The following is a 25,561-nucleotide window of genomic DNA, read 5'->3' on the forward strand; positions in this document are numbered from 1 at the left end:
AAGCATAAATACAGAAAAATACAGATCTGAAACCATTTGTATGTCTGCGTAATTCCCTCAAATTGGGTTTCATTTAATTTATAATACAGACAGTTGTGGTCCTTGATTCTGATTGGTTGGTTAAGCCAATTTGAAGATTACAAAGCACAGTGAACTGCTCAACGGTGAGTGAGTGAGTGAGTGAAAGTGAGGGCGCTAGTGGGTATATCGTCTCCTTTTCTGATTGTTTGCAGTTGGCAGACAAGCTCGAGGTGCATTTATGCCACCAAAAAAAGGGATAATTAAACGCATTATTCATTCATTTTGAGGTGACTCAATGATGTTCAATTGTTTTGAAGTGTTTTGGTCTTTATTGTTATTCTGTTTTGTTAACCTGATTGAATCTAATTGTACTGCTGTCATGGCTAGGACACTCCCGTGAAACAGATTTTTAATATCAGAGAGATTATCCTGCTTAAATAAAGGTAGAAAAATAAATACAAATAATAATAATAATATATCTCCCGTTGCTACTTTCAGCCCTAAAGTTGGAAACACCTCAAAAGATTCAAAGTTGTCATCGGATCGCTTGTACATCTGGGAGATGTAAATGCTGCGTTCTTTAATGATACACCTGGAAACAAAGCTGTCGTAATGCCAAACCCCCTCACGAAAGAATAGAGTTGTTGGGTTTACAACTGTGACAAGGACTGAGTAACCAGATAAACATTGTATGTGAAGTATGTGAAGTTCACAGCATAAAAAAGAGATTTACACCCCGTCCTGTGATTGTAAGAACATCGACTTAACATTTCCACACTCCAAAATGTGACAATGAACAAAACGAACTGTGATTGGTTGCTTTACTTGTCAGTCAGACAGCTCTTGAGCGGTCCTTAGACAATAAAAGCTACCATGGACACCAGACCTTCTGCCATCAGTCTGAAGATCTGGCTATGTGGCGAGACTTCCCTCCCTTTGCCGACCACCTCTTTACAGGTGCTCTCGGGTTCATAGTACAAATTTTCTTCCACAATAAAAATCTGTTGATAAAATGAGTAACATGCTTAGTCAGTATTAGTCGATGAATAAATATAAAAATCAAACTAAAGTGAAAATGAATGAGATAGATTTCTCTCTTTATTGACTTAAAAGATATTGAAAAATAACAAGAGGTATAGAATAAAAGAAGCAGCCGGTTGAAAAACTACATGATAGTTTCTCTTACATCTGCACTTGGTAAATAAGTCAAAAGTTGTAGAGTAACTACAGATAGCTTTTCACATTTTCACAATAGCTTTGTGTTTTTAGATTGTGTAATATTTGGTAAGTGTCACAGCACCCATTAGTCACTGTCTACACTACATGTCCCATCATCCTCTCTGGCTCACACCTGCACTCACTCCACCATTACCATTACCATACAGATATTCTTCAATACTCAAATTAAGATCCTTAGTACGTTTTCCAACTTTTAAATCTTTTAATGTCTAATAAATGATATTTGACCCCAAACATGACTGAGAGTGAATGACATGGGTTTGTAGTATTATTATCTGACTGTGTAGATTATTAACTGTCCAAAGGGGGATTGAATTGCCAGGATCCCCAAATCCTTTGAAATTTACTGATACATTGAAGGCTAAGTTGGGCACATTGAATGTGCAAAACTGTTGGGTGATGGAATGGAAGTCTGTTAGTATTTTGAAGAGATGGCAAACAGTATGATATGGCTTTTTGATTAAAATTGATGATAGGGAAAACAGTTAATGTCAGTGGTGTGTGGAATGAGGAGTAATTTTATATTTCATGTTATAAACTCAGAAAAGTGTTAAACTATGCGCTTCACACTCCAGACCAGTGGGTGGCGGAAATGCACATTTTACGTTGTTTTCCCAGACCTCTAAAAACCAGAAGAAGAAGACAAAGAGAGGCTTTCCGAACTGCTGTTTCTAAACAAAATATTTGCAGCCTTCTTAAAGCATCACGGACACAATTTACAAGTGAAGACATGCATTCAGACTATCTGGAAGAACAGAAATCTGTAAAGATGGAGTTTATTGAAGATTACTGCGAGAACAGGAGTGATCCAGAACCCTTCAAAGTGAAGCATGAAGATACTGGTGAACTGAGAGGTTGGTGTTTATTCTTGATTCGTCATTTATTATGCTGTAAAACATGAAGGTTATAAAACTTAAAGCAGATTGTCAGTTAGTATACCGGAGACTATCTAATCGTAGGTAAACGTAAAGATATTTTCAAATCCATTTGAGAATAACAGTCTTTATTGCTGGATTATAGGTTTAAAAAATAGCAGCAATATGACTACATGATGTTAAATACCGACTGTAAACACCGACTGAACGCAAATGTCTCTGACTCAGCATGATCAGTCAGTAGTATCAAATTATATTCATAATCTGCCTAGAATCTTTCAGCTAACTTAGTCATTATCGTTATAGGCTAGTTGTGGAGTGGACTTTGCTATTCTTTTAAATTTAGAACGATTTTTTACATTTTATAGTTAGATTGCAATTATAATTTTTGCTGTGAATTGGCCTTTAATTACTAACAAATTATATGTTTTAATAATTTATTTTTTTAGACATTCCTCTGTACATCCCCAGATAGCACAAGTACATCTGCAAGATGTCTGTTAAAGATCACTTCATCTGGAAAGCATCTGCTGTTTACTAACATCTTTAAGATGTTAGTTTAACAACATTCTAAATCATTACATCTTAAAGACATATTCTAAACGTCTATTTGACATCTGACAGGAAACGTTCTATTGACGTATTGCAGATGAGCAAACACTTAAAAATACATCTTCCAGATGTAAACACGCACATCAAATAAACGTCTCCATGATGTACGTGTGCTATCTGGGTCTAGTCATTACTGATTCATATGTGACACCTTAATTACATTTGTGGTAATGAGATTTATTTAATTTTGAATAATTTACGATCATGAATCAGGGTAGTTGCTAGGGTTGGAAGAGATTAAATCGCATATAATTAAATTATTTAAAAAACTCATCAAAGCACAGCATTTGTAGCAAATGTCCTTGACATTCACATTACAGTCTTTAATATTTTATTATGTGTGACTTAAAATTACTTTTTTTTTTTTAGACCTTATGGAAGAACATGAGGAGAGAGAAGAACTGAATGAAGTGGAGGAGAAACACGTCAAAACTGAAGAAAAATCTTTGAGTTGCTCACAGACCGAAAGTAAATGTGTACGGAGAAGAGCCATCAAAGAATTCCCTCAGTGTGGAAAAAGATTTCCATACAAACAATGTCTTAAACGTCACATGAGAATTCATATTGGAGAGAAGCCGCACACTTGTGATCAATGTGGGAGTGCTTTTGCCACAGCTGCCGTATTGAGACGGCACCAGAGAATTCACACTGGAGAAAAACCTTACAAGTGTTCACACTGTGAGAAGACATTCAGCCAGGCAGGACATAGGAAAAGACATGAGAGGATTCATGCTGAAGAGAAGCCGCACACATGTGATCAGTGCGGGAAGAAGTTTGCACAAGCAAACTGTCTTAAACTATATCTTGGCTCTCACTCTGGAAAAAGATCATTTAACTGTGATCAATGCGGTAAAAAATGTATTAGGGCAGGACACCTGAAGAGCCGACTGAACATTCATTCAAAGGAGAAGCCTCACATGTGTTCTTTGTGTGGAAAGAGCTTTTCACAACTGGGTTATTTCAAAATACACCAGAAAATACACAGCGGTGTGAAGGATTATGTGTGCGTTGATTGTGGAAAGACTTTTATTACAGCTGCCATATTGAAAGAGCACCAGAGAACTCACACTGGAGAAAAACCTTACAAGTGTTCACACTGTGACAAGAGATTCTCTTGGTCAGGAAATCTGAGAAAACATGAGAGGGTCCACTCTGAAGAGAAGCCACACGAATGTGATCTATGTGGGAAATGTTTTAAAGAAAAAGAAACCCTTAAAAATCACATGAAAATCCACACTGGAGAGAAGCCGTACACATGTGATCAATGTGGGAAGAGTTTCACACATGCATTCACACTTAAATTACATCTGCGTTCTCACTCTGGGGAAAAAGCATATAACTGTGATCAATGCGGGAAATCATGTCTTTCATCATCATCCCTGAAGATCCATCTGAAAGTTCACACAAAGGAGAAGCCTTATATGTGTTCTTTGTGTGGGAAGAGTTTTAGTCAGATGTGTACTTTAAAAATACACCAGAAAAGACACAGTGGTGTGAAGAATCACATGTGCTTTGATTGTGGGAAGACCTTTGTTACAAATGCCTTATTGACACAACACCAGAGAATTCACACTGGAGAAAAACCTTACAAGTGCTCACAATGCGACAAGACATTCAGCCAGTCAGGAAATCTGAAAAGACATGAGATGATACACACTGGAGAGAAGCCGTACACATGTGATCAGTGCGGGAAGAGTTATAATAATTCAGGTTCTCTGCTGCGTCATACTAAAAAAAAATGTGGTAAAAAACATGTGGTAAAAAAAACTGTTGGCGAACATTGAGACACTGCCTACGCTGCTGTGAGCGACGTTTAGATGAGTATGTAAAAATGTGATGTGAGCTGCTTAAAGCAGGGCTATGCAGTTTCGGGAATTTCTTCGCTGTATTCTCGCTTTTTGCTCGCACGTTTCTCTATAGAGCTCCCCCTACAGCTTCGGTATAGATATTTGACAACACTGTCGAAAAACTCATTGGCAACTCTCAGATACCAGAGACTAGGCTAGTAGATCAACGACATCAAAGCAGATGGGACATTCTTTAAAACGTCTTCTTCATTCGGGTTCGAACAGCGTGAGGGAGCGCAATAATGACAGAATTTTAGCAGATTTTTTTGCCGTAAAGCAATTCGTTACATCGCGAGACCTGATATCACGCGATACTTCCTGACACTGCGGTCGCCGGCCCAAAGTTGCAAGGGTGGTTTTTCGGCTCACAGGTGCTTGGGGGGTGAGAGACGACCACCATTCAACCCGAAAAAAGTCATATAACTATTCCAATGACTCCGAAGCTGTTCGGTTAAGGTAAAAAAGTTACTTAGTTCGCCTTTAAGTATTAAGTCCAATTTTCACTTCTGCGTCAAACTCGTGGCGTAGCTACATCGTAGGCTGTGTGTAGCGCACACCCTTCGGCGTGCACCTCCCCAAAAATGTAACAACGCGTCAATTCTACGCGGTGATTGCTGTGATTGGTCTGCTAGAACCGCTCCCTCTGCATGTGTAATTGCGCGTCAACGCAGACAACAACGCAGAAGTATAAATTAAAACCAACGTGTTGCCTACATCATAGAGGCTCCGGCGTAGCTCCGACGCAGAAGTATAAAACAACTGGATATTACTTAATCAAGCTCCTTCTGGTTGAAGATCGAGTGAAACCATCAATTTTATATGTAGATCTTTTTAGATTTTGACATATCTGGTCTTACTACACAGCAGTAACTTATATGGAGATAGACTTGTTCCATTATTCCAATTTGATTATGATCCACAAATAAATGTAAAGAGATTCACAAATTATCATATGCACATATAATTAGAATGACATCCACAAATATATGTTAGGAGTTTCACAAAAATGTATCAAATTCACAAATAAATCAAGTGAAATTTTCTGTCTTGTCCTTCATTGACTGAAGAATATAGTTCCTAAAGGATTAGTTAGTTCACTTTAAAATGAAGACTAGCCCATGATTTATATGACTTACTTCTTTCAGAATAATACAATAATACAATCAGAGTTATATTAAAAAAATAAGTTTTGTAATGGCAGTGGATTACAACCAACAGATTGAAGCTCAAAAACGTGCATCCATCAGTCATAAACGAACTTCACATGGCTCCGGGGAGTTAAAAAAGGCCTTCTGAAGCTAAACAATGAGTTTGTGGAAGAAAAATATTCATATTTAACACGTTACAAAGTAAAATTCTAGTTTCTGGCCAAACGCATTCTACTTGCCCGGTCGCCCCTAATGTACAACTCACGAAATGCATGTTTTTGAGTTTCAATCTTTAGGTTGTAATCCACTGCCATCATAAAACTGGGAAGAGCCAGGATATTTTTAAATATAACTCCGATTGTATTCGTCTGAAAGAAGATCAGATATACACCTTAGCTTGAGGCTGAACTACTCCTTTAAACATTAGTACAACAAGAAGTTGTTTAAAATTAAAATTTCGTTCAACTATTAGACTGTGTGTCAAACCAAGCCAAACTATATTTTTTTGCGTCTTTTGAAAATGCATCGTTTAATTTCAAATGTTCAGAACTATGCAAATTGCCACATAATATTCACTTATAGTTCAAATTTACACAATTCAAATTTAAATAGTATTGTCATATTATGAGCTCCATAGCAATGTGATGACAGTCTGAAATTTATGCAACTTTTATGTCACTCGAGATCAACATTCGTCACGAAAATTGCTTACTTTAAAAGGGTGGTATCATGTCCCTTTTTACAAGATGTAAACTAAGTCTCTGAGAGACTATCGTGAGGCCCAAGTAGAGTCTCTCAAACTGTAGTCGGACAATGATGTAGCTGATGTGGAGTTAAATATCTTCAAGTAATTGATTAGCATATTCTGTCATGATAATAAATCGCTCTTTTGGGAACCGGTGTAAGATGTCTACAGAGTGACATGCTATTGCATTTGTTACGTACTTCATTGCAATAAATGTGAAAAGACGGATGCGACAGCTTGAACAGACTCCCAAATGTGCTCTACTACAACAGCTCTACCTCTTCTCAACATGGACTCACCCCTTTGTTGTGTGTTTCCAGGGGCAGCGTTTTTGTACATTTTAGGGTTTGTGATGTCACTAACCCGGGAGAAAGCTTGTCTAATCCTTATCAGTCTTTTAAAAGTGATTTCTGTAAAAGAAAATATCTCCCTTTTCTTTGAACTTTGAGCTTTGTAACTTGGCAGATGTTGTTTGTGCCCAAACAGCAACATTACACACTAACTATAGTTAGAAAAGTGAAATCATAATCTACCACCCCTTTATTGTCCTCCATTTTACTTCTGTATGACAGCGCGCTGCATTAGTGTTTCCAAGTCTGCGGTTTTCCCACAGAATTGGGCTATTTTTTCACCGTTGCCTCTGGTTGTTGTTCAACTCTGTGGGTTAAAGTGACCCCACTAACAATATTTACCCCCAGGAACACGATTTGGACTAGTTTTGAGAAGCAACTGAGCAGATTTTATTGTGAAAACCTGGCAACCCTTTCTTTGCATGAGGGTCAGTTCAGAACCATGATGTGTTCACACTGGAAATCTGATATTTGCCACATATAAAACAATGTGAACAGTCAGCTATACAAAAAAATTTGATCTAAGCAAAACTTAGAATTGAGCACTTAGGCTACGTTCACACTGTCATTTCAAATCTGATTGGAATCTGACCTAAAATGATTGAATGGCCACATTTCATGGGATTTTTGGCTATTCAGACTTGCTAAATTTGATCGGATCTCAATTGGATATGCACAAAAATTGTATTTGGACTCAGACTGACATTATGAACGTAGCCTAAAGGGCCGTTCACACTAAGAATGACAACTAATGATAACTATTTGCGTCCACACCATGAACGATAACAGTCTGCTTATTCTAGGCTTGCGCGCTGCAGTTTCAAAGTGTAGCCTACACAGCGTCATTGAACATGTTTTTGCTGTTCTAGTAGCATTTACACGTGCTGATATTTGTTATTAAATTATGGGTTCATTTCAAAGAGATAGTTCATTAAAAAATTTAAATTCCTTCACCTTCATGTTGACTCAATCTTTCACAAGTTAATATTGTATGAATTTTTTTTTTTTTTTTTTACTGTTTGGTCTCTTTTAAATGCCTTGCTCTTACAAAATGGTGATGCCAGTAGTCTGAATCTGTGAGGCTTTCAGCACAAATGTAGGCTATTGAAATGGGGTTCACGCCATTTGTACAAACTTTGCATTCACTTGCAAAACGGCAAGTTTCTCGGCGGAACACAAACATTTTAGCGAGGGAATGCAAAACATTGTATGCTTTAGAAAACACTAAAGCATTGACAAATAATTTTTCCTCATCTCATATTTTTTTTTCCTCATATGTCCCTTCAGGGGCTCCGTAGAATAGCCTCCCAAATAGCAAGAACTTTTGGGGCAATATGTGGAAGATAGACATCACATTATCTAAGCATTCGGTTGTAGTTACAACATGTGTTGATTTACAATCATTTTTAATAGGCCTATGTGCTTTAAAAAAAAAAAATATCTGATGCATTATACTAATTGTTTCTTTTACTAATGTATTTCTTTTTAATCTTCCTTTTCCTTACATTGCTAAATGTAGCAATTATTATTGTAAATTAATTTTTACTATTTGTTTTTATTAGGGACTTTTTGTCCCTAATAAAACTTTTTGTCCCATAGGGATGGAATGGCAACGGCGTTCTGGTGTTCTATTGCGCCTGCACGACATAAAACTGCGAATGTTCTACTATAACAGTCTACTGTGGGAGAACAGCTGATTTGCCATAGCCTATTCGTTAATACGTGCCTGATTAGATAAGTAAATGTTATATTATGTGGCATTTTAATTTGTATCTGTATATAATTTAATGCACATTCTCTTGCTTTTTTAAATGACATTTTTTTGGTATTATAAAACAAGTAGGCCTATTTTGTTAAATTATTACATTTATTTTAATGATTAAATTTAGTTTTTTTGGGCCAAATGAAATTTGCTGACTGCGCTTAGGCAACTCGGATGAAATAACATGGTTGGATTCCACCCGTAAATCAGTGCTAAGTTACAAAACATGGGGTTAGCGCCATCTAATGTGCATAAAGATGAAATGCAGCTCCTTTATGCCTGATTTTTCAACCGGTCCTTTAGCGCCGTTTTGATTTAATAAATACAGAAACAGTTTTTAACAAATCATTTAGGCCTAGGACTATGTGTGTTATTCACAAAGTCTCTATACTAAACTTATGTCAATAGTGTGAAGACTCATTTTATGTTTGTAGCCTATAAACGAAACTGAAAGTGTTTTGTAGACAAACGCAGAATAGTCACCGTTAAGTAGGCTAATAAAAAAAAAAAAAAAATTCAAAGAAGTAAAACTAGGCTGCTTAAACTTATCCATCAGGATAAACCAGGATAAAAAAAGGCTACACTGGTGAGGGGATACTTTTCACATGAACCTTTCATATGAACCATATGAACACATTTCACAATTGTTTTGCATATGGCATGATGTGCACTTGAAAAAGATGTGACTAACACAAATATGATGTGACATGACCAGTCGATTTTTAACTGTGAACAAATCTACAGACATAAAGGTCGTGATGTAGCAGAACAGTCTGGTTGTTGGCAAGGGTCTCAATGGGTGTAGCCTATTCGTACCATGTGACTAGCAGTAAAAGGGAGAAAAAGAAACCATTTTGCAAATCGTTTCTGATGCTCCAGACTGACGTGCTTGCTGGCAAGTAAGTTGTTTTTTGTTTTGTTTTTAAAAAACGTCCTCGAGTACAGTTATTGATAATTACGTTAAAGATTATATGATATGATAATAAACGTTATTTTTATTTTATTTTTATTTTTTATGCGAAATCGAAAGCATATTCTAACGGAAAATCAGACCCTTAGGCGGGTAAACCCAAGCACAGCGGTGAATGATGCTTTAATGTTTTTTTTTTTTTGTGTGTGTGTGTGTCAAATATAGCTAACACATGTCAGCTTTAACTAATAGAATATTTAGAATATTTCCGTTCACTTACCACAATGACATACATTACAATTTTTAACTATTGTGGAAGAATTTGAAATTAATAGCCAACATTCTGAGCATGACGTGGTCAAATGATGTGAAATCAAATGAAAATAATTGTGGTGGATAAGTAAATATGATACAAAATATGGTATATGTTGTTGGATAAGTAAATATGAGTGTAAAATCATATAAAATTACAATAGCCATGATCAGTTTTCCCTTCAATGTTTTGATCCAGTGCTGAAACAAGTTTCTCTCATTGAGTAGTTGTGTATTTATATTTAGTTATGTTTTCAGAAGTTATTTGAAATGCACCTGCACATGTGGTTGCACTAAATGGAAATGTTTGTTTCATAGTCCATGCTATTTTTATGCAGCTTGTTTGTTACCAACTCAACACTCATAATTATATTCACCTCATAACATTATGGTTATGTCCAGGTCGTGCTGAGCAGCTGAATGTCTTCAACACATCGATCCCAGTGCTGATCTGTTTTTAATGGCAGTTTAGCTGCAGTATGACAGAGGAGTGAGGAAAGGACTCTCTCTCTAAGATGAGTCTATCAGAGAAACCGAGGTAAGACTGAGTCTGTTTTCAGACAGCCCTTATAAATCTTCTAATGAAGAGTCACAATTGTAGCTCTGTTACCGTAAGTCAACTGTACTGTATTTATCACAAAGTTTTAGTTTAATGTCATTAAACAGTCATCATTAATCAACAATCATAAACTTTGAGTATACAATTCATTACAATATATTCTTTACTGAAATCATAATAAACTAAAGTGATAATGCAGCTCCATCAATAAAGGGATAGTTCACCCAAAAAACTAATTTCTGTCATAATTTGTTCACCCTCAAGCTGTTCCAAACCTGTATGAGTTTCTCTCTTGTGTTGAACACAAAAGAAGATATTTTGAAGAATGTTTGGAAACCAGACAGTTGACATTAGCCATTGACTTCCATAATACGAAAAAAAATACTATATGGCTTCCATAAACTGTTTGGTTTCCAACACACTTCAAAATATCTTTTTTTGTGTTCAACAGAAGAAAGAAACTCATACAGGTTTGGAACAAATTGAGGGTGAGTAAATGATGACAAAATGTTAATTTTTGGGAACACTAAAGTATCCCTTTAAGAAGCTCAGTAAGATGGAAGACTTAGGGCCCTATTTTAACGATCTGAAACGCAAGTGTCAAAGCGCAAAGCGCAAGTAACTTTGTGGGCGGGTCTCGGCGCTGTTGCTACTTTCCCGGCGGGATAAATGACTCTTGCGCCGGGCGCAAATCTAAAAGGGGTTGGTCTGAAGTAGCTTCATTATTCATAGGTGTGGTTTGGCCGTAACGTGAAATAAACCAATCAGAGCATCATCTCACATTCCCTTTAAGAGCAGACGCACTTTTTCCTTGGCGTATTGCTATTATAACGGCGGATTTGCCAGGCGCGCGTCAAGAGCGGTTCACAGCCGAGGAGAGCAACGCTCTCGTCACGGCCGTAAAAGAGAGAGAAGTGACATTGGGGATGGGAGAAACACACCCAAATTAGCTTCGGCTAAACAGGCATATAATAATGTGGTAAATGTGTAAGCTAGATGTATGCTTTTATAATAAATTATTATATTTATAATAAATTATCTATCTATCTATCTATCTATCTATCTATCTATCTATCTATCTATCTATCTATCTATCTATCGTTTGTAATAATATGATTTGCAAAAATGAAAACTGCTGCTTCTGTGTAGATTAGAGAATCACAGTGTATGAGCGTTTGTGCACGCTATACATTATGGCTAACTAAAATAGCATAATGAACAACGCGCAACGCGTCACTGACTTTAGACTAGGTTTTTTCTGGCCAGTGGCGCAATTGTTTTATGGAACAGTAAAATAGCACCAGGGAACGTTTGCGCCAAAACACGCCTCCTTTTTTGCGCTGAACCGCCCAGAGAGCGCAAGTTCATTCCCTAGTTTAGCGACGTGCTTCTGTGGAGGGAAAAGCGCGCTTTGCACGGGTGCAAAATAGGAATGAAACATGCGTCGGTGTACAAAGTCAATTGCGCTGGGTGCAAGATAGGGCCCTTAGTGTTAGTGTAGAGGTGGACAAAGTACACAACTTCCTTACTTGAGTGAAAGTACAGATACTACTGGTCAAATATTACTCTGTTACAAGTAAAAGTTGTAAAGAACGATTTTTACTTAAGTAAAAGCAGAAGTACTTGTTTTTAAAAGTACTTAAGAATCAAAAGTAAATGTCAATGCATTGTTTTATTATTGTTGCATTGTTGTGTGTAATACTTACAGTACCTTATGCCTCTGAATCTATGCCTGCCTTCCTACCCTCAAATCAATATCACATTTATTTCTAGAACACAGTTCCAGTAGTGGGATTGAATGTGAGATTGAATAAGTGCACTCAATAATGTCCACAATGGTTTCGGACACCCAAATGGCTATTCCCTCAAATAGTGCCCTATTTAAAGTTTTTTGGCTTTTAGTATATGTTAACCTTACTGTTATCTATAAGCTAGTGTGCTCCAAAACAATGACAACATTTGCATTTAGAAGACCAAACCCAATGTTGAAAATGAAAATCAGGTTGATGTCAGAGTCCAACGCTGGATTGACATTAATCTACAACGTTGGACAGATGTTGTGTTGTGGTTGAAAACGAAAATCGGGTTTACGTCAGAAACCAACATCAGTCGGTTTCTGACATCAATCCAACTTTCATTTTCAACCAAAATGCAACCCATGCAACCAAAATCATCCCCTGACTGACATACTACTTTCTACTCAAGGACCTTGACAGAATTGTAGTGGAGTAAAAAGTACGATATTTGACTTTCAAATGTAGTGAAGTTAAAGTAAAAAGTTTCCAGAAAAAATAATACTCAAGTAGGCTACAGATACTCAAAATGTGTACTTAAGTACAGTACTCAAGTAAATGTACTTTGTTACTGTCCACCTCTGGTGTATATGAGTCTATAGAACACAAGAAACACTCAGGAATAAAGTGAAGGGAAGAAATTGGCTTGTTCAAAGTCCAGTAAATGTGTAGGGTTGAAAATTAACTAAGTGTCCTGCATCTCAGTTACAACTTTAGTTTCTCTGCCAAAAAAGGTATTTTACATTCGTAAGGTCACAAAGATGCTGATGGTGATCAAGGTTTATTGGCTGAGAGGTTAAACATTAGGGATCTGCCAGGTGTCACAACTTTGTTCCTGTTTAAATATTGCTGTAACTCAAAGAGTATCACAAGATCACGGAAATGGATAACATATGTACAGTATCTTGAATATATGTTGCTTTGGATAAAAGTGTCTTCCAAATTCCAGTAAAATTTCTGGATATGTTGGCGGTAATGTAATACAAGTTTTTAAGAAGAACTTCTTTCCATTCAATCATACTCAAAGCGGGAGAATAAGTTACTCGCTTATTAGAATATCAGATATCACGTCAAAAGCGAGTAAATGATGACAAAATGTACATTTTTGGGTGAAGTATCCCTTGGAGGATAAGACATAATGTTAGTATGTAAACACTCAGGAATAAAGTAAAAGGAAAAAATCAGCTTGTTCAGAGTCCAGTAAATGTGTAGGGTTGAAAATTAACAAAGTGTCCTGCATCTCAGTTACAACTTTAGTTTATCTGCCAAAAAAAGTATTTTATATTCGTATGGTCACAGAGATGCCGATAGTGATCGTTTTATTGGCTGAGGTGTTAAACATTATAGGGATCTGCCAGGTGTCACAACTTTGTTCCTGTTTAATATTGCTGTAATATTCCTTTATCACAAGATCACGGAAATGTATCTTGGATTAAATATATGTTGCTTTGGATAAAAGTGTCTTCCAAATTCCAGTGAAATTTCTGGATATGTTGGCAGTAGTAATGTACTACAAGTTTTTAAGAAGAACTTCTTTCCATCTAATCATACTCAAAGCGCCAAGAGAATGAATTTACTCACTTATTAGAATATCAGATATCACATCAAAAATGTTACAAATAAAATAAAAACAAAATGACAATAATGCACAGTTAAAGTTTGTTTTAAATAATTTTTTGCAACAATAAACCTCTTCAAATGAGACTGAAGTACCCTATTTAGTAAAATGTTTCTCTCTGTCTTTCTCTCTCATCTTTGTGTTATTAGGGAAAGATCAGACTCAGAGGTTTCCAGCTCTGAGTCTGTGAAGAGTGACCAGTCGAAAGGTGATGTACCATATTTCACTGAAGAAACACCTACCAAAAGGTATTTCGTGCGTTTTTCACTGTTGGTCACACATAGACTGTGTTAAAGTATTTTTTAATGAATATTTATCATAAAACTTTAAAGTTTTGTTTCTCAAACAAACAATTGCGTTATAATATTATGATTAGCTAACTTTTCCTTCTATTGGTGGGAGAAGAATAATAATGCATGGTTATTGTTTGTTAAATTGTATTTAATAATTAAACTTCTTCAAATGAGACTGAGGAACTACCTTTATTTTAGTGAAAGATCAGGCTCACATGTGTCCTTCAGTGAGGAAACACCATCACCAACCAAAAGATATTCCATGTGTTTTATGTTACATTATTTAAATTTCTCCACTGTGGTGTATGTGAAATTGTGAATTATCTTGACTGACTGAACAGACAATCTTGTCCATATTGTGAGAAGGACAAATGCTCTTCAATTGAGACTGAAGAACCTCCCTCAAGAGTGTTTCTTCCTTCTTTTATCTCTTTGTGTCTTTAGTAAAAGATCAGATTCACCGGTATTGAGTTCTGTGTCTATGAAGAGTGACCTTTCAAAAGGTGACGGACCGAACTTCAGCGAGGAAAAAACATCATCTGCCAAAAGGTATTTAACCCTTTCACGGGTAAGTTTAAATTATTCTAGCTGACACCCCAGAGTCAGTTTTTAGAACGTTTCCCCTTATTATTTCCATGAAATCTTGTCACGTGACTCACCATAGCCACAATTTTGCTGTATGACAGATGTATCGCTTTTATTTCTTTTTTCTTTTTTATTCAAAATATTCTGAAACTTGCTTACCATGTAATCAACTGATATTCCGATTTTCAAATATGTGTAAGTGAGTGTGTTTTGCCATTTAAAATCCTTTATATTTGATCTATAACATGCGATGAGTGCCGCACCCTTAGTTTGCACTGCAGTTCAGAGAATCCTATCTGTCAGATTTACAACACGTAAATTCATCAGTTTCTCCCAAAATACATGAAAGTAATTTGCCAGCGAACTTGGCTTTTATGGAAAGAGTGACTTTTATGGTTACCTACACGATGTGTATCTGATATGAAAATATATATCGTCTGCAAATTATATTTGAATAGATTGTTATTGCTGCTTCCATATACACCAGTGTATATTTTACAAACTATAAATGTATTGCTTTGCTAGTGCTTATGTGTATTTAAATGTCTGAAACCTAATATAAACAATGTGGTTGTAAACACTGCATAGCTGTGATATATAATAAGTGCTGAGGGCATCCGTCTCTGGCTCAGCTCCAGCCAAAGCGCTGTGGAATTACAAATTTAAGAATCTCTTTAAGGTCTGCTGATCTTACATCCTTACATAACATCACATGAAAAACTAAGGGGAAGTACATTGTATTTAGCATTCAAGGTAAAGATGATGACATCAGATGAAAGATTCGGTTAAGCAAAGATTTTAGCAAGAGGTTCCTGCCAGTCCTGTTCTCTTTATTGTAAGTCAAATGAGTCAGATTACTGAGACTCTCACCTTTTGGAGCCCCTATCCTAGTCTTTGAATAGTTATGCTTATTGGATTAGGACTGGTAATACTCTAGAGTCTTGGGTGGGTTCCTATACCTGGATACTTCATTTGCATGCTTTGTTTAAAGGGCATATTGCAGGGTTTTTTTTTCTTTCAAAATTAATATATAAACTGTATGAAAATACCATATGAAAAGTTAATGCAGGATTTAAAATTGTTTTGCAAGACATAAGGGCACAAATTTGGTAGAAAACATGACAGTTTCCTTGACCGTGTTGACCGTTTTTTTTTTCATCATCACGTCATATTAAATCATAAGAGGGAGTTGTTTGCAGAACTGAATCACATAGCTGAGACTGATGGTCCGAATGAGCCAGCAAGATGGCCTGAAAAAAGCTAGCAAAGGCCTCCAGAGACCGTGCAAGCGGGGTCAGAGGAATCACAGAAGTATCTGCAGTTAGGCAGCGAGGTGGAGCACAGGGACCTGACCCGGAAGGCACAGCATCCCGGAGTGGGGTCTGAGTGAGCGATGCAACACTTACCTGGGCAGGGGGTGCGTGAAGATCTTTTTTCGAACCGCACACCACTGACCGCTGGTGATAAGAGAGGGGGATGAGAGTGGCAAGGCACAGCATTGCACACTGCCATCCTCGCCCTCTTGGGACCCATAGATAAAGGAATCTGCTTTTTTTTTTAAACCGGGGGAAGGAGTGGTGCAGTCACCCAAAGAGCTGATCCCTTCATCGTCGAGTCACCCCGTCTCAGGAGTACTGCTTGCTATGACATTTTGCAGGTCTGGCAGGGGCTGGGATGGGCTGCGCCACTGTGCCTGAACGAAGGTGGAAGCCGCAGGGGGGTGCTCTCGGTGATGAGCCAATGGGGGCGCTGCAGCCGACTGCAGGGTGGAGACAGCACCGGTTTGCCGAAGAAGTCAGCCTGGGAGATTGGGGAGAATTTGTATTTGTCGGTCTGCCTCATATCTGCCAAGTTAAGCCATAGGTGCAGTTCCTGGACCACTAGTGTGGACAACGCCTGACCCAGCGCAGTGACTTTCGTTGCATGTAGGGCTGGAGGGCCATGGCGTGCAGTGTTATTTATATATAAAATATTTATATTTATAAATAATATAAATAATATATGAATATATATACATTATATACATGCAAATATTTCTGAAATATATACATATATACATAAACAAAATAATTATACACAGTGCACACACATATTATGTTAACACAAACTTTTATTTTAGATGCTATTAATCATGATTAATCATTGCACAGCCCTACTGTGAACCTCAGGTCAACCCGTATATTCAACCAAGTAGCCTCTGCTGGGCAGAGGAACTAGATCAGGGCATAGCAGAGGGGACTCCACCTTTTTGGGGGTATTGGAGTCTGAACCACAGCATAAAGATGGTCATCTTCCCACAATGGGTACATGACTCATCCACAAAAGCAACCTCAGGGTGGTTTAAGCCCAGACACATTAAGCAATGATTGTGACTGTCAGACGGAGCCAGGAGACAACCGCATCCAGAAACACATGAGTGGAATAACATCTTTAAAAAGACGCAATGTCACACCCATGCTTACTGAAATAGCTCTTTTAATAGTGCTGAAGCGCACAGGGAAATGGTTACAGCACAACTTGCAAGACCTGTATTTTAAGTCTGCAGTGTGCAACAATGCTCTTTTAGAACTGCAGAAAGCAGTAGGAAATGCTCTTAAAGCAACGTGCTGTCACATCAACACTTGCTGAAGAACTCTCCCAACTCATAGCATACTTGCTGATGATTGTAGAGCAGGATCAGACTGAAACGCTCTGCTCTGAAGCGAAAGCTTGTAGTGTGATCGCATACGCGTATTCTTATATAACCTCTTATCGGGGTGGGGGGCTTGATGCAAATCTTACACGCCAATGTGCATTGGCTCTTTTAGTTTACATGACTGACTGATAGGGAACCATGACAAACAATAAAAAGCATACTTTGTAGCCAAGACAACCAAGGGAACTCAGGAAATATTTATAAAAAAATAATGAAAAGTTAATGAAAATAAAACTGAATCAAAATTGAACGTGACATTATACCACTTCCTGGCACCGTGAGAGAAAAAATAAAAGTAGAAGGAGGGTGGGAGACGTAGCAAGGTGATGGGAGAGACCACGGGTGAGCCGGTGGTGGACCAGACCACGGGGGCTCTGGTGGAGAGCAAGCCTTGAGCGTCTCAGATAGGAGCCAGGAGGAGGAGGACTCATCAGCAGATGATGGAGGGAGGAGCCAGGGTGGAGCTGGGGTCCTCCCCAAAAGAGGTGAAAACAGGAGTGGTGGAGATAAGTGCTGCATCTGAAATTGAATACTTTCCTACTATATAGTATGTGAAAAACAGTATACCAAAATACGAATACATAGTATTAAAAAAGTCCCAGGATGACCTACTACTTCCGGCAAGATTCTGAAGTGCTCATTCGATGGAGACTTTACTATCCCATGAGGCCATGGGAGAGAATTTGCCACACCTGCCCACTCTCTCCGCTCCTCCTCCTCTCTTCATCTCATTGTCCCGCCAGCCCGCCTCGTCACCATGGGGAGTAGGGCCTTCAGACGCTCTGCTCCCCAGCTCTGGAACACTCTCCCCCCTGACCTCCGTAACTCTGACTCACTCCCACACTTCAAATCCACACTCAAAACTCATCTGTTTAGACAAGTCTACTTACTCTGACCACTACTACATTATCCTCCTGTACTGCTTTTAACTGATGTATTTTAACCTGTTTTTATACTAGTTTTTACCCTAGTTACTTTTTAGTTTGTTTTAATGCACCTTCTTGTAAGGCGACCTTGAGTGTCCAGAAAGGCGCCAAATAAATAAAATGTATTATTATTATTATTATTATTATTATTATTTATGAATGGAGGTGAAGTGACACAACTGACGCTGATAGTTCACATGATAATGACAACATGACTGATGTAGTACATCCGGATTACATTCTTACTATATAGAACATACTGTTTTAATGGTCGCAAAGTTCAAATTCAAATGTAGTAAGTACTCAGGCAGTATGCGATTTCGGACGCACTGCAGGTGACACCATAGGACCAGATGGCCAAGGCAGAGCCACGGGGAAGAGCGGCTGAGGTGGAGCCAGGGTGCCGGACTAACCATAAAAATAAATAATAAATAACAATGACAACCAATGAAAACATACTTAGGAATGTCCATGACATATAGATGTGAAAAGCCAGTCATGTTGAGGAGTCTTGGAGTGGTGCTGAATGCGTTGTTCGGCACTCAATGAATCAATTTCTCCTTTTGGATTTGAGTGAAGAATAAAAATGAATGGTTTTAATACAGCATTCATAATACAGTTGTGGTCAGAATTAATGGCACCCCTGGTAAATATGATAAAAAAGGGCTGCAAAAAATAAATCTGCATTGTTTATCCTTTTGATCTTTGATTCAAATAATTTACAAAAATCGAACCTTTCATTGAAGTAAAAGAATTGAAAGTGCGGGGGTAATCAAATTATTAATTATTTTTTTTTTTTTAAATTTTAGGGCTGGGAATCGATTAAAAAAAAAAAAAAACTAATTAATTGCACAATTTGCTGTAATTATTTGCAATTAATTACATTTCCCCCAAGCTTGTAATCATCAATATTTAAACTTAGAATCACCTAATTAAATAACACAGGGGGAAAAAAGGAACAGAAAATAGCCCCATATTAAAATAATATAAAAAATTAATATATCAATATATTATTCTTTTTCAATAATCAATCAACATAATCAATTTAACAGATTTTTTTAACTAATTATCAAAATAAAATATAGTCCAAAGCTATTATTACCAGAGCATGTGATCAGGGCAAGTCATTTTACCATTGTTGCCCAGCATGACTATACCAGCTCAGTAGGGCTATTGCCTATTGCAAACAGAAGTCTAGGGGAGAGCGGGGTATGTTGTCACACTTTTCACACTGTCTAACATTTACTGAGCACCATACATCAAAATGGTATAAATCTCATACCAAATGAAAGAAGGAAGTCTTGGGCACATATGTTGTATTCATAACATCTTCATATCTTATCTCATTACGGAGTAGACTGTTGAATAGCGAGTGTGCGCTTGTGACAATTTGCCCCATCGGCGGGTAAGTTGTCACACTAGGGCGGGTAAGTTGTCACACTAGATTATCTAAAAATAAGAACACAACTACTTAATTGTGAATATTGATTTGAACTTTTAAACTCAAAACAGAACTGGAAATATAAACATCCGTGCCTGGAGAACCTGGAAAAACAATTATTTCAATCCAAATAATGCACATTTCAATTAAGTGGCAAAACCACTTTACTTTGAACTTTAAACTCAAACGTTCTATGGCTTGCACATAGATCCTGATAACTGAATGGAATGCTGCAGATAACCTGCTTAACTTAACCTCTGAACAAAACAGATGCCCTGTATCTGACTAATCGGACTCATCTCCAGAGTCACAATTCTGACACACATAAATTGCCTGGCCTGAGGTGCAAGCATCATGGGCCCAATTGTTGCATTTTACACATTTTACGCATATGCTACTCTGAACAATGCCTGAACTTCGTATTTTGAGCACTTCTTGTGTTTTTTTTTTTTGCCTCTTCACAATGACTCGCTTAAATAAGTCCTAATTTGTAAGTCGCTTTGGACAAAAGCGTCTGCTAAATGACTAAATGTAAATGTAGCTGCCTTGTTTTTCATAGGTCCAGATTTCTGCTTCCCTTTCTTTTGAAACAGCTTTTTGCTAGATTGAGACTTATTCTTTTCTATTTCTAGTTGCTGCTTCACTGGCGTGTCAGTAAGTATTGCTGATTTGTGTCGTTTTCTTCCTTTGCTGGCTGGTTTTCGGGGGCAATCTTTTGGATATGGCCGGATGTCCACTGGAGTTGGTAGCCCACTGTCAGCAATAGCATTGCTGGGTATGAGTGAGCTTGTGATAGCAGAAGCATAACTGGGCGTGCTAGGCAGGACAGGGTTGGTGCTGGGGCTGTGTTTATTTGTACAGGGGCAAGTTGTCACATGTGACGACTTGCCCCAAAGTCATTGAGACAACTTTCCCCATATTGACATGTGAGCTAATGTTGGCTAAATCTCAAGTTTAGCTCAACATATCACTTTAGCTAAAATACCAAAAGACACGTTACTGTCTCCTCTATTTTGTGCAAAATAATAATTTTAAACATTCATACCTAACAAAGTTGTATTGCATAAAATGTAAAGTGATTTTTTTTTACTTTTTAAGCAGAAAAATAAGAAAATTGTGCTAACCTCAGATTACAGTGATCTTGACCACATGTGAACAGGAAGTTGACTATAGAAGAAGAAGTCACATAAAGTGGCTATTTGATTTTTGAGATGGAGCCTCTAGTGGTGGTAGTGGCGCAATGGATAAAACACATGCCTTTGGTGTGAGAGACCTGGGTTCGAATCCACCGTGAGACACCAATGTGTCCTTGAGCAAGACACTTAACCCCTGGTTGCTCCAGAGGCGTGCGACCTCTGACATATATAGCAATTGTAAGTCGCTTTGGATAAAAGCGTCAGCTAAATGAATAAATGTAAATGTAAATGTAGTGTTGGAGTTATGGACAGTGTGACAACTTACCCCGCTCTCCCCTACTACAGAGAAATTTCACGTTATTTGAGCGGACTTTGCTTTTCCAGTGCGTGATCGGTACATGATTGGAGCGTTTGGGCCATTAAGGACAGAGCAGAATGCGCAGCACAAACACGGAGCGGAACACTGAGCAGAGAGCGCAGCGCGCCGACACACAAAAGACCCGCTCATGAAAGCTGCACGAGAATGAAACCTGATCGCCGAACATGGAGGGGCGGGACGGCATATTTTCGGCCTTTTCAATAGCAGCCGCAACAGGAAATCATTAAAACGAGGCAAAAAAAGTGCTGAGTTAATCGCGTAATTTTTTTTTTTATCGGGTTAAACATCTCAAATTAATCGCAAAGATTATCGCGTGAATTCCCCCAGCCTTAGTTTTTTTCCAAAACACGTTGGTCACAGATATTGGCACCCTTTTATTAAATACATTTTGCAATCTCTTTTTGCCAAGATAACAGATCTGAGTCTTCTCCTATAATGCCTGATGAGTTTGGAGAACACCTGACCAGAGATCAGAGACCATTCCTCCATACAGAATCTCTCCAGATCCTTCAGATTCTCAGCACCATGTTTGTGCTTCTTCTCTTCAGTTCACTCCTCTCATCAGGTCAGGGAACTGGGACGGTCATGGCAGAAGCTTCATTTTGTGCTCCGTAACACATTTTTGTGTTGATTTTGATGTTTGTTTTGGATCGTTGTCCTGATGGAAGATCCAACCACGGCCCATTATAAGATTTCTAGCAGAAGGCGTCAGGTTTTGATTTTTTATCTGTTGATATTTGATAGAATCCACAATGCCATGTATCTGAACAAGAAGTCCAGGACCTCCAGCAGAAAAATATGCCCACAACATATTTCCAACGTTATATTAAATTGTACACATGTGGTACTTTTTATCCTTGTGTGCATCAAACCCATCTAGCGTGTTTGCTGCCAAAAAGGTTTTTTTTTTTTTTTTTTTTTGACAACAGAACCCTGTACCATTTTAAGTTCCAGTCGTGTCTGACAACTGAATTTGCTGGAGTTTGTTTTTGGATGAGTGAGGAGGATTTTTCTTGAAACCCTCCCAAACAACATCAGCATGTGGTGATGTAAGGGTTGTTTGATTTTTTTAATTTTTTATTTTTTTTGTAGGCTTCTGACCCCAACTAATCTCTGCAATTATCCATCTGTGATCCTTGAAGAGTCTTTGCCCACTCAAACTTTTCTCCTCACCATGCATTAAGACAATAGATACACGTCCTCTTCTAGGCAGATTCGTAACATTTCCTGTTGATTAGAACTTCTTAATTATTGACATAATTGTGGAAATGAGAATGTTCAATGCTTTAGCCATTTTCTTACAACACTTTCTATGGTATGGTATGGTATTGTATACTTTATTGTCCCAATGGGAAATTTGTTTTAGGCTCACAAATACAGCCACTGCATCGCCACACATATAAAACAAACACAATACATAAACAGAGAAGAAAGATACACATTTACGCTCAAGTAATTGGCCTCATGCTACTGTATACACTGAAAAGTGATTTGCATCATGCCACTCTATACACTGGAAAGTAATTGGCATTTCTATTTTTATTTTTATATACTTTCTATTTTGTGAAGCTCAACAATCTTTTGCGGCACATCAGAACTATATTCTTTGGTTTTACTCATTGTGATGGATGATTAAGGAAATTTGGCCATTGTGTTTCCTCATACTCCTGTGAAACAAGTAGTCATAGCTAGACAATTTCATGTTCCTAGTCACCCTGGTGTGCTAAAAAAAAGGTGATATTTTACTCGTAGAAAATCCTAGGGGTGCCAATAATTGTGTTTTGTCGAAAAAACATTTATTTCATAATGTGAATCGCCCCCCTTTTTTAATTATTTTACTACAATGAAAGGTTCGATTTTTGCAATTTTTTAATGAAATATCAAAAGATTTATTTTTTACAGCCATTTTTTTTTAATTGATGTAAAAAAAAAAATGTGGTCAATCTGATCAAAATAATTCTGTCCACAACTGTAGTATGTATGTATGTATGTATATATATGTGTGTGTGTGTGTATGTGTGTATGTATATATCTCACTGAGTAACCTCCTGTTGTAATGTTTTATGTTTTTTTTTATTAGTGAAAGATCAGGCTCACATGTGTCCAGCTCTGTGTCTGTGAAGAGTGACCGTTCAAAAGGTGATGGACCAAACTTCAGTGAGGAAACACCATCATCTAGCAAAAGGTATTTAAGGGGTTTCTTATTGTTGCTACACATAGACTGTAAGAAAGTATTTCAATAAATATTTTTCTTAAAACATTTAGATTTCTTTTCTTAAAGCATTATGTTAATACATTTTCTATATATATCACGAGTAACCTCCTGTTGTAATGTTTTATGTTTTTTTTTTTTTCATTAGTGAAAGATCGGGCTCACATGTGTCCAGCTCTGTGTCTATGAAGAGTGACCATTCAAAAGGTGATGGACCAAACTTCAGTGAGAAAACACCATCATCTGCCAGAAGGTATTTAAGGGGTTTCTTATTGTTGCTACACATAGACTGTAAGTAAGTATTTCAATAAATATTTTTCTTAAAACATTTAGATTTCTTTTCTTAAAGGTATAGCAAAGGATTTTCCCGAATTTTAGAAAAGAACCGCCCTCTCCACTTTTTGAAAAAATGCACATGCGCAACACTCTACCTGCTCCCGAGAGGGAACGCCTATTAAACGTGTGCATGAGAGAGCATGCACGAGCCTAGTTCTCCTCGTGCACGCTCTATTTACAAGTTGCTGTTGGCATGGCTCATACAAGCCTACTTTCCTTTACCTGTCGAGTAGAAACTTAGCGACTGAGGCATCAGTGGAAAGCCAAACCTGTGCTTTTAGTGCACGCCAGCGTGTGAAATATTCTCCCAAAAACACTCTGGTCTTGTTTCTTTATTCAGAGGCCTTTCTCTTCTTGTCATACAATTCGTAAACACTTTTTCTCTTGCGACCCTCAGACATTTTGAAAAAACCCCGGTTAGAACGGGCGAGCTTCAATGAATGGCTGAAACCGTAGCTCACCACACACATACACCCGAAAGTGTGCATGCGCAGAAATCGAAAACTACCTAGGGACGAGCACATACGACGGCCTTACATAAACATATCACCAGAATGATTGACAACTAGGAGGACCAATAGTCTTGATGATCCACCCGGAAAAAGAAAATCCTCCGCAATACCTTTAAAGCATTGTGTTAATACATTTTCTATATATATCACTGAGTAACCTCCTGTTGTAATGTTTTATGGTTTTTTTTTTTTCATTAGTGAAAGATCGGGCTCACATGTGTCCAGCTCTGTGTCTATGAAGAGTGACCGTTCAAAAGGTGATGGACCAAACTTCAGTGAGAAAACACCATCATCTACCAAAAGGTATTTAAGGGGTTTCTTACTGTTGCTACACATAGACTGTAAAGTAATTATTTCAATAAATATTTTTTCTTAAAACATTTAGATTTCTTTTCTTAAAGCATTGTGTTAATACATTTTCTATATATCACGAGTAACCTCCTGTTGTAATGTTTTATGTTTTTTTTTTCATTAGTGAAAGATCGGGCTCACATGTGTCCAGCTCTGTGTCTATGAAGAGTGACCGTTCAAAAGGTGATGGACCAAACTTCAGTGAGAAAACACCATCATCTGCCAAAAGGTATTTAATGGGTTTCATATTGTTGCTACACATAGACTGTAAGAAAGTATTTCAATACATATTTTTCTTAAAACATTTAGATTTCTATTCTTAAAGCATTGTGTTAATACATTTTCTAGTGTCACAGTTGAGAAAATAATAATAATAATAATACATGTTTAAACTGTTTGGGTTTTTTTTTGCTGTAAATTGTATTTAATAACTTAATTGCAAAACTAAATATGACTCTGTAGTTCAATTTTTCTTTACTCTCTGCTCTTTGTGTTATTAGTAAAAGATCCAGCTCACATGTATCCTTCAGTGAAGAAACACTGTCACAAACCAAAAGGTATTCCACATGATTTATGTTACATTATTTAGATTATGCTATGTATTGTATAGTGGAGACAGAGACCATTTTTGCACAATGTGGATAATAAAGTAAACTGAAACCAGAACTTGAATGAACAATACAATAAATGCACGGTTATTCCTTATTTAATTACCATGATGAAGTAATTCTTGAAGTAAAATGTTTTTATTCTTTCTTTGTGCCATTAGTGTAAGATCAGGCTCACATGGTTCCATCTCTGTGTCTGTGAAAAGTGACCATTCAAAAGGTGATGGACCAAACTTCAATGAGAAATCACCATCTTACAAAAGGTAACATCAAACTAAAGACTCAAATACTGTACT

The 25,561-nt window shown here is 37.4% G+C and overlaps 3 protein-coding genes across 3 annotated transcripts in view; all 3 read left to right on the forward strand.

Moving 5' to 3' along the window:
* Positions 1-25,561, forward strand: part of LOC311295964 (uncharacterized protein) — a 597,210-nt gene that overhangs the window by 173,763 nt on the left and 397,886 nt on the right. The gene's annotated exons all lie outside the window — the stretch shown is intronic.
* LOC311294736 (uncharacterized protein) lies at positions 1,891-5,635 on the forward strand. Its single transcript, XM_084415764.1, has 2 exons — positions 1,891-2,114; positions 3,117-5,635. The coding sequence occupies exons 1-2, from the start codon at positions 1,991-1,993 to the stop codon at positions 4,529-4,531; spliced, it is 1,539 nt and encodes a 512-aa protein (XP_084271890.1). The 5' UTR covers positions 1,891-1,990; the 3' UTR covers positions 4,532-5,635.
* The window catches only part of LOC311295942 (uncharacterized protein), a 73,008-nt gene continuing 56,874 nt past the window's right edge, over positions 9,428-25,561 (forward strand). The window contains exons 1-10 of the mRNA XM_084417494.1: positions 9,428-9,498; positions 10,224-10,359; positions 13,941-14,039; positions 14,529-14,633; positions 23,327-23,431; positions 23,607-23,711; positions 24,505-24,609; positions 24,782-24,886; positions 25,158-25,214; positions 25,427-25,528. Of these exons, the coding sequence (XP_084273620.1) occupies positions 10,337-10,359; positions 13,941-14,039; positions 14,529-14,633; positions 23,327-23,431; positions 23,607-23,711; positions 24,505-24,609; positions 24,782-24,886; positions 25,158-25,214; positions 25,427-25,528 (806 nt within the window). The 5' untranslated portion in view covers positions 9,428-9,498; positions 10,224-10,336. The remainder of the gene's footprint in view (positions 9,499-10,223; positions 10,360-13,940; positions 14,040-14,528; positions 14,634-23,326; positions 23,432-23,606; positions 23,712-24,504; positions 24,610-24,781; positions 24,887-25,157; positions 25,215-25,426; positions 25,529-25,561) is intronic.

The sequence above is a fragment of the Rutilus rutilus genome, assembly GCF_951802725.1.
Source record: "Rutilus rutilus genome assembly, chromosome: 8".
Lineage (NCBI taxonomy): Eukaryota > Metazoa > Chordata > Actinopteri > Cypriniformes > Leuciscidae > Rutilus > Rutilus rutilus.

Excerpts from the sequence above, each read along its gene's own strand:
- LOC311294736 (XM_084415764.1), top strand. The coding sequence starts at position 1,991 with ATGCATTCAGACTATCTGGAAGAACAGAAATCTGTAAAGATGGAGTTT. Across the intron at positions 2,115-3,116 it reads AGATACTGGTGAACTGAGAG|ACCTTATGGAAGAACATGAG; the intron begins GTTGGTGTTTAT and ends TTTTTTTTTTAG.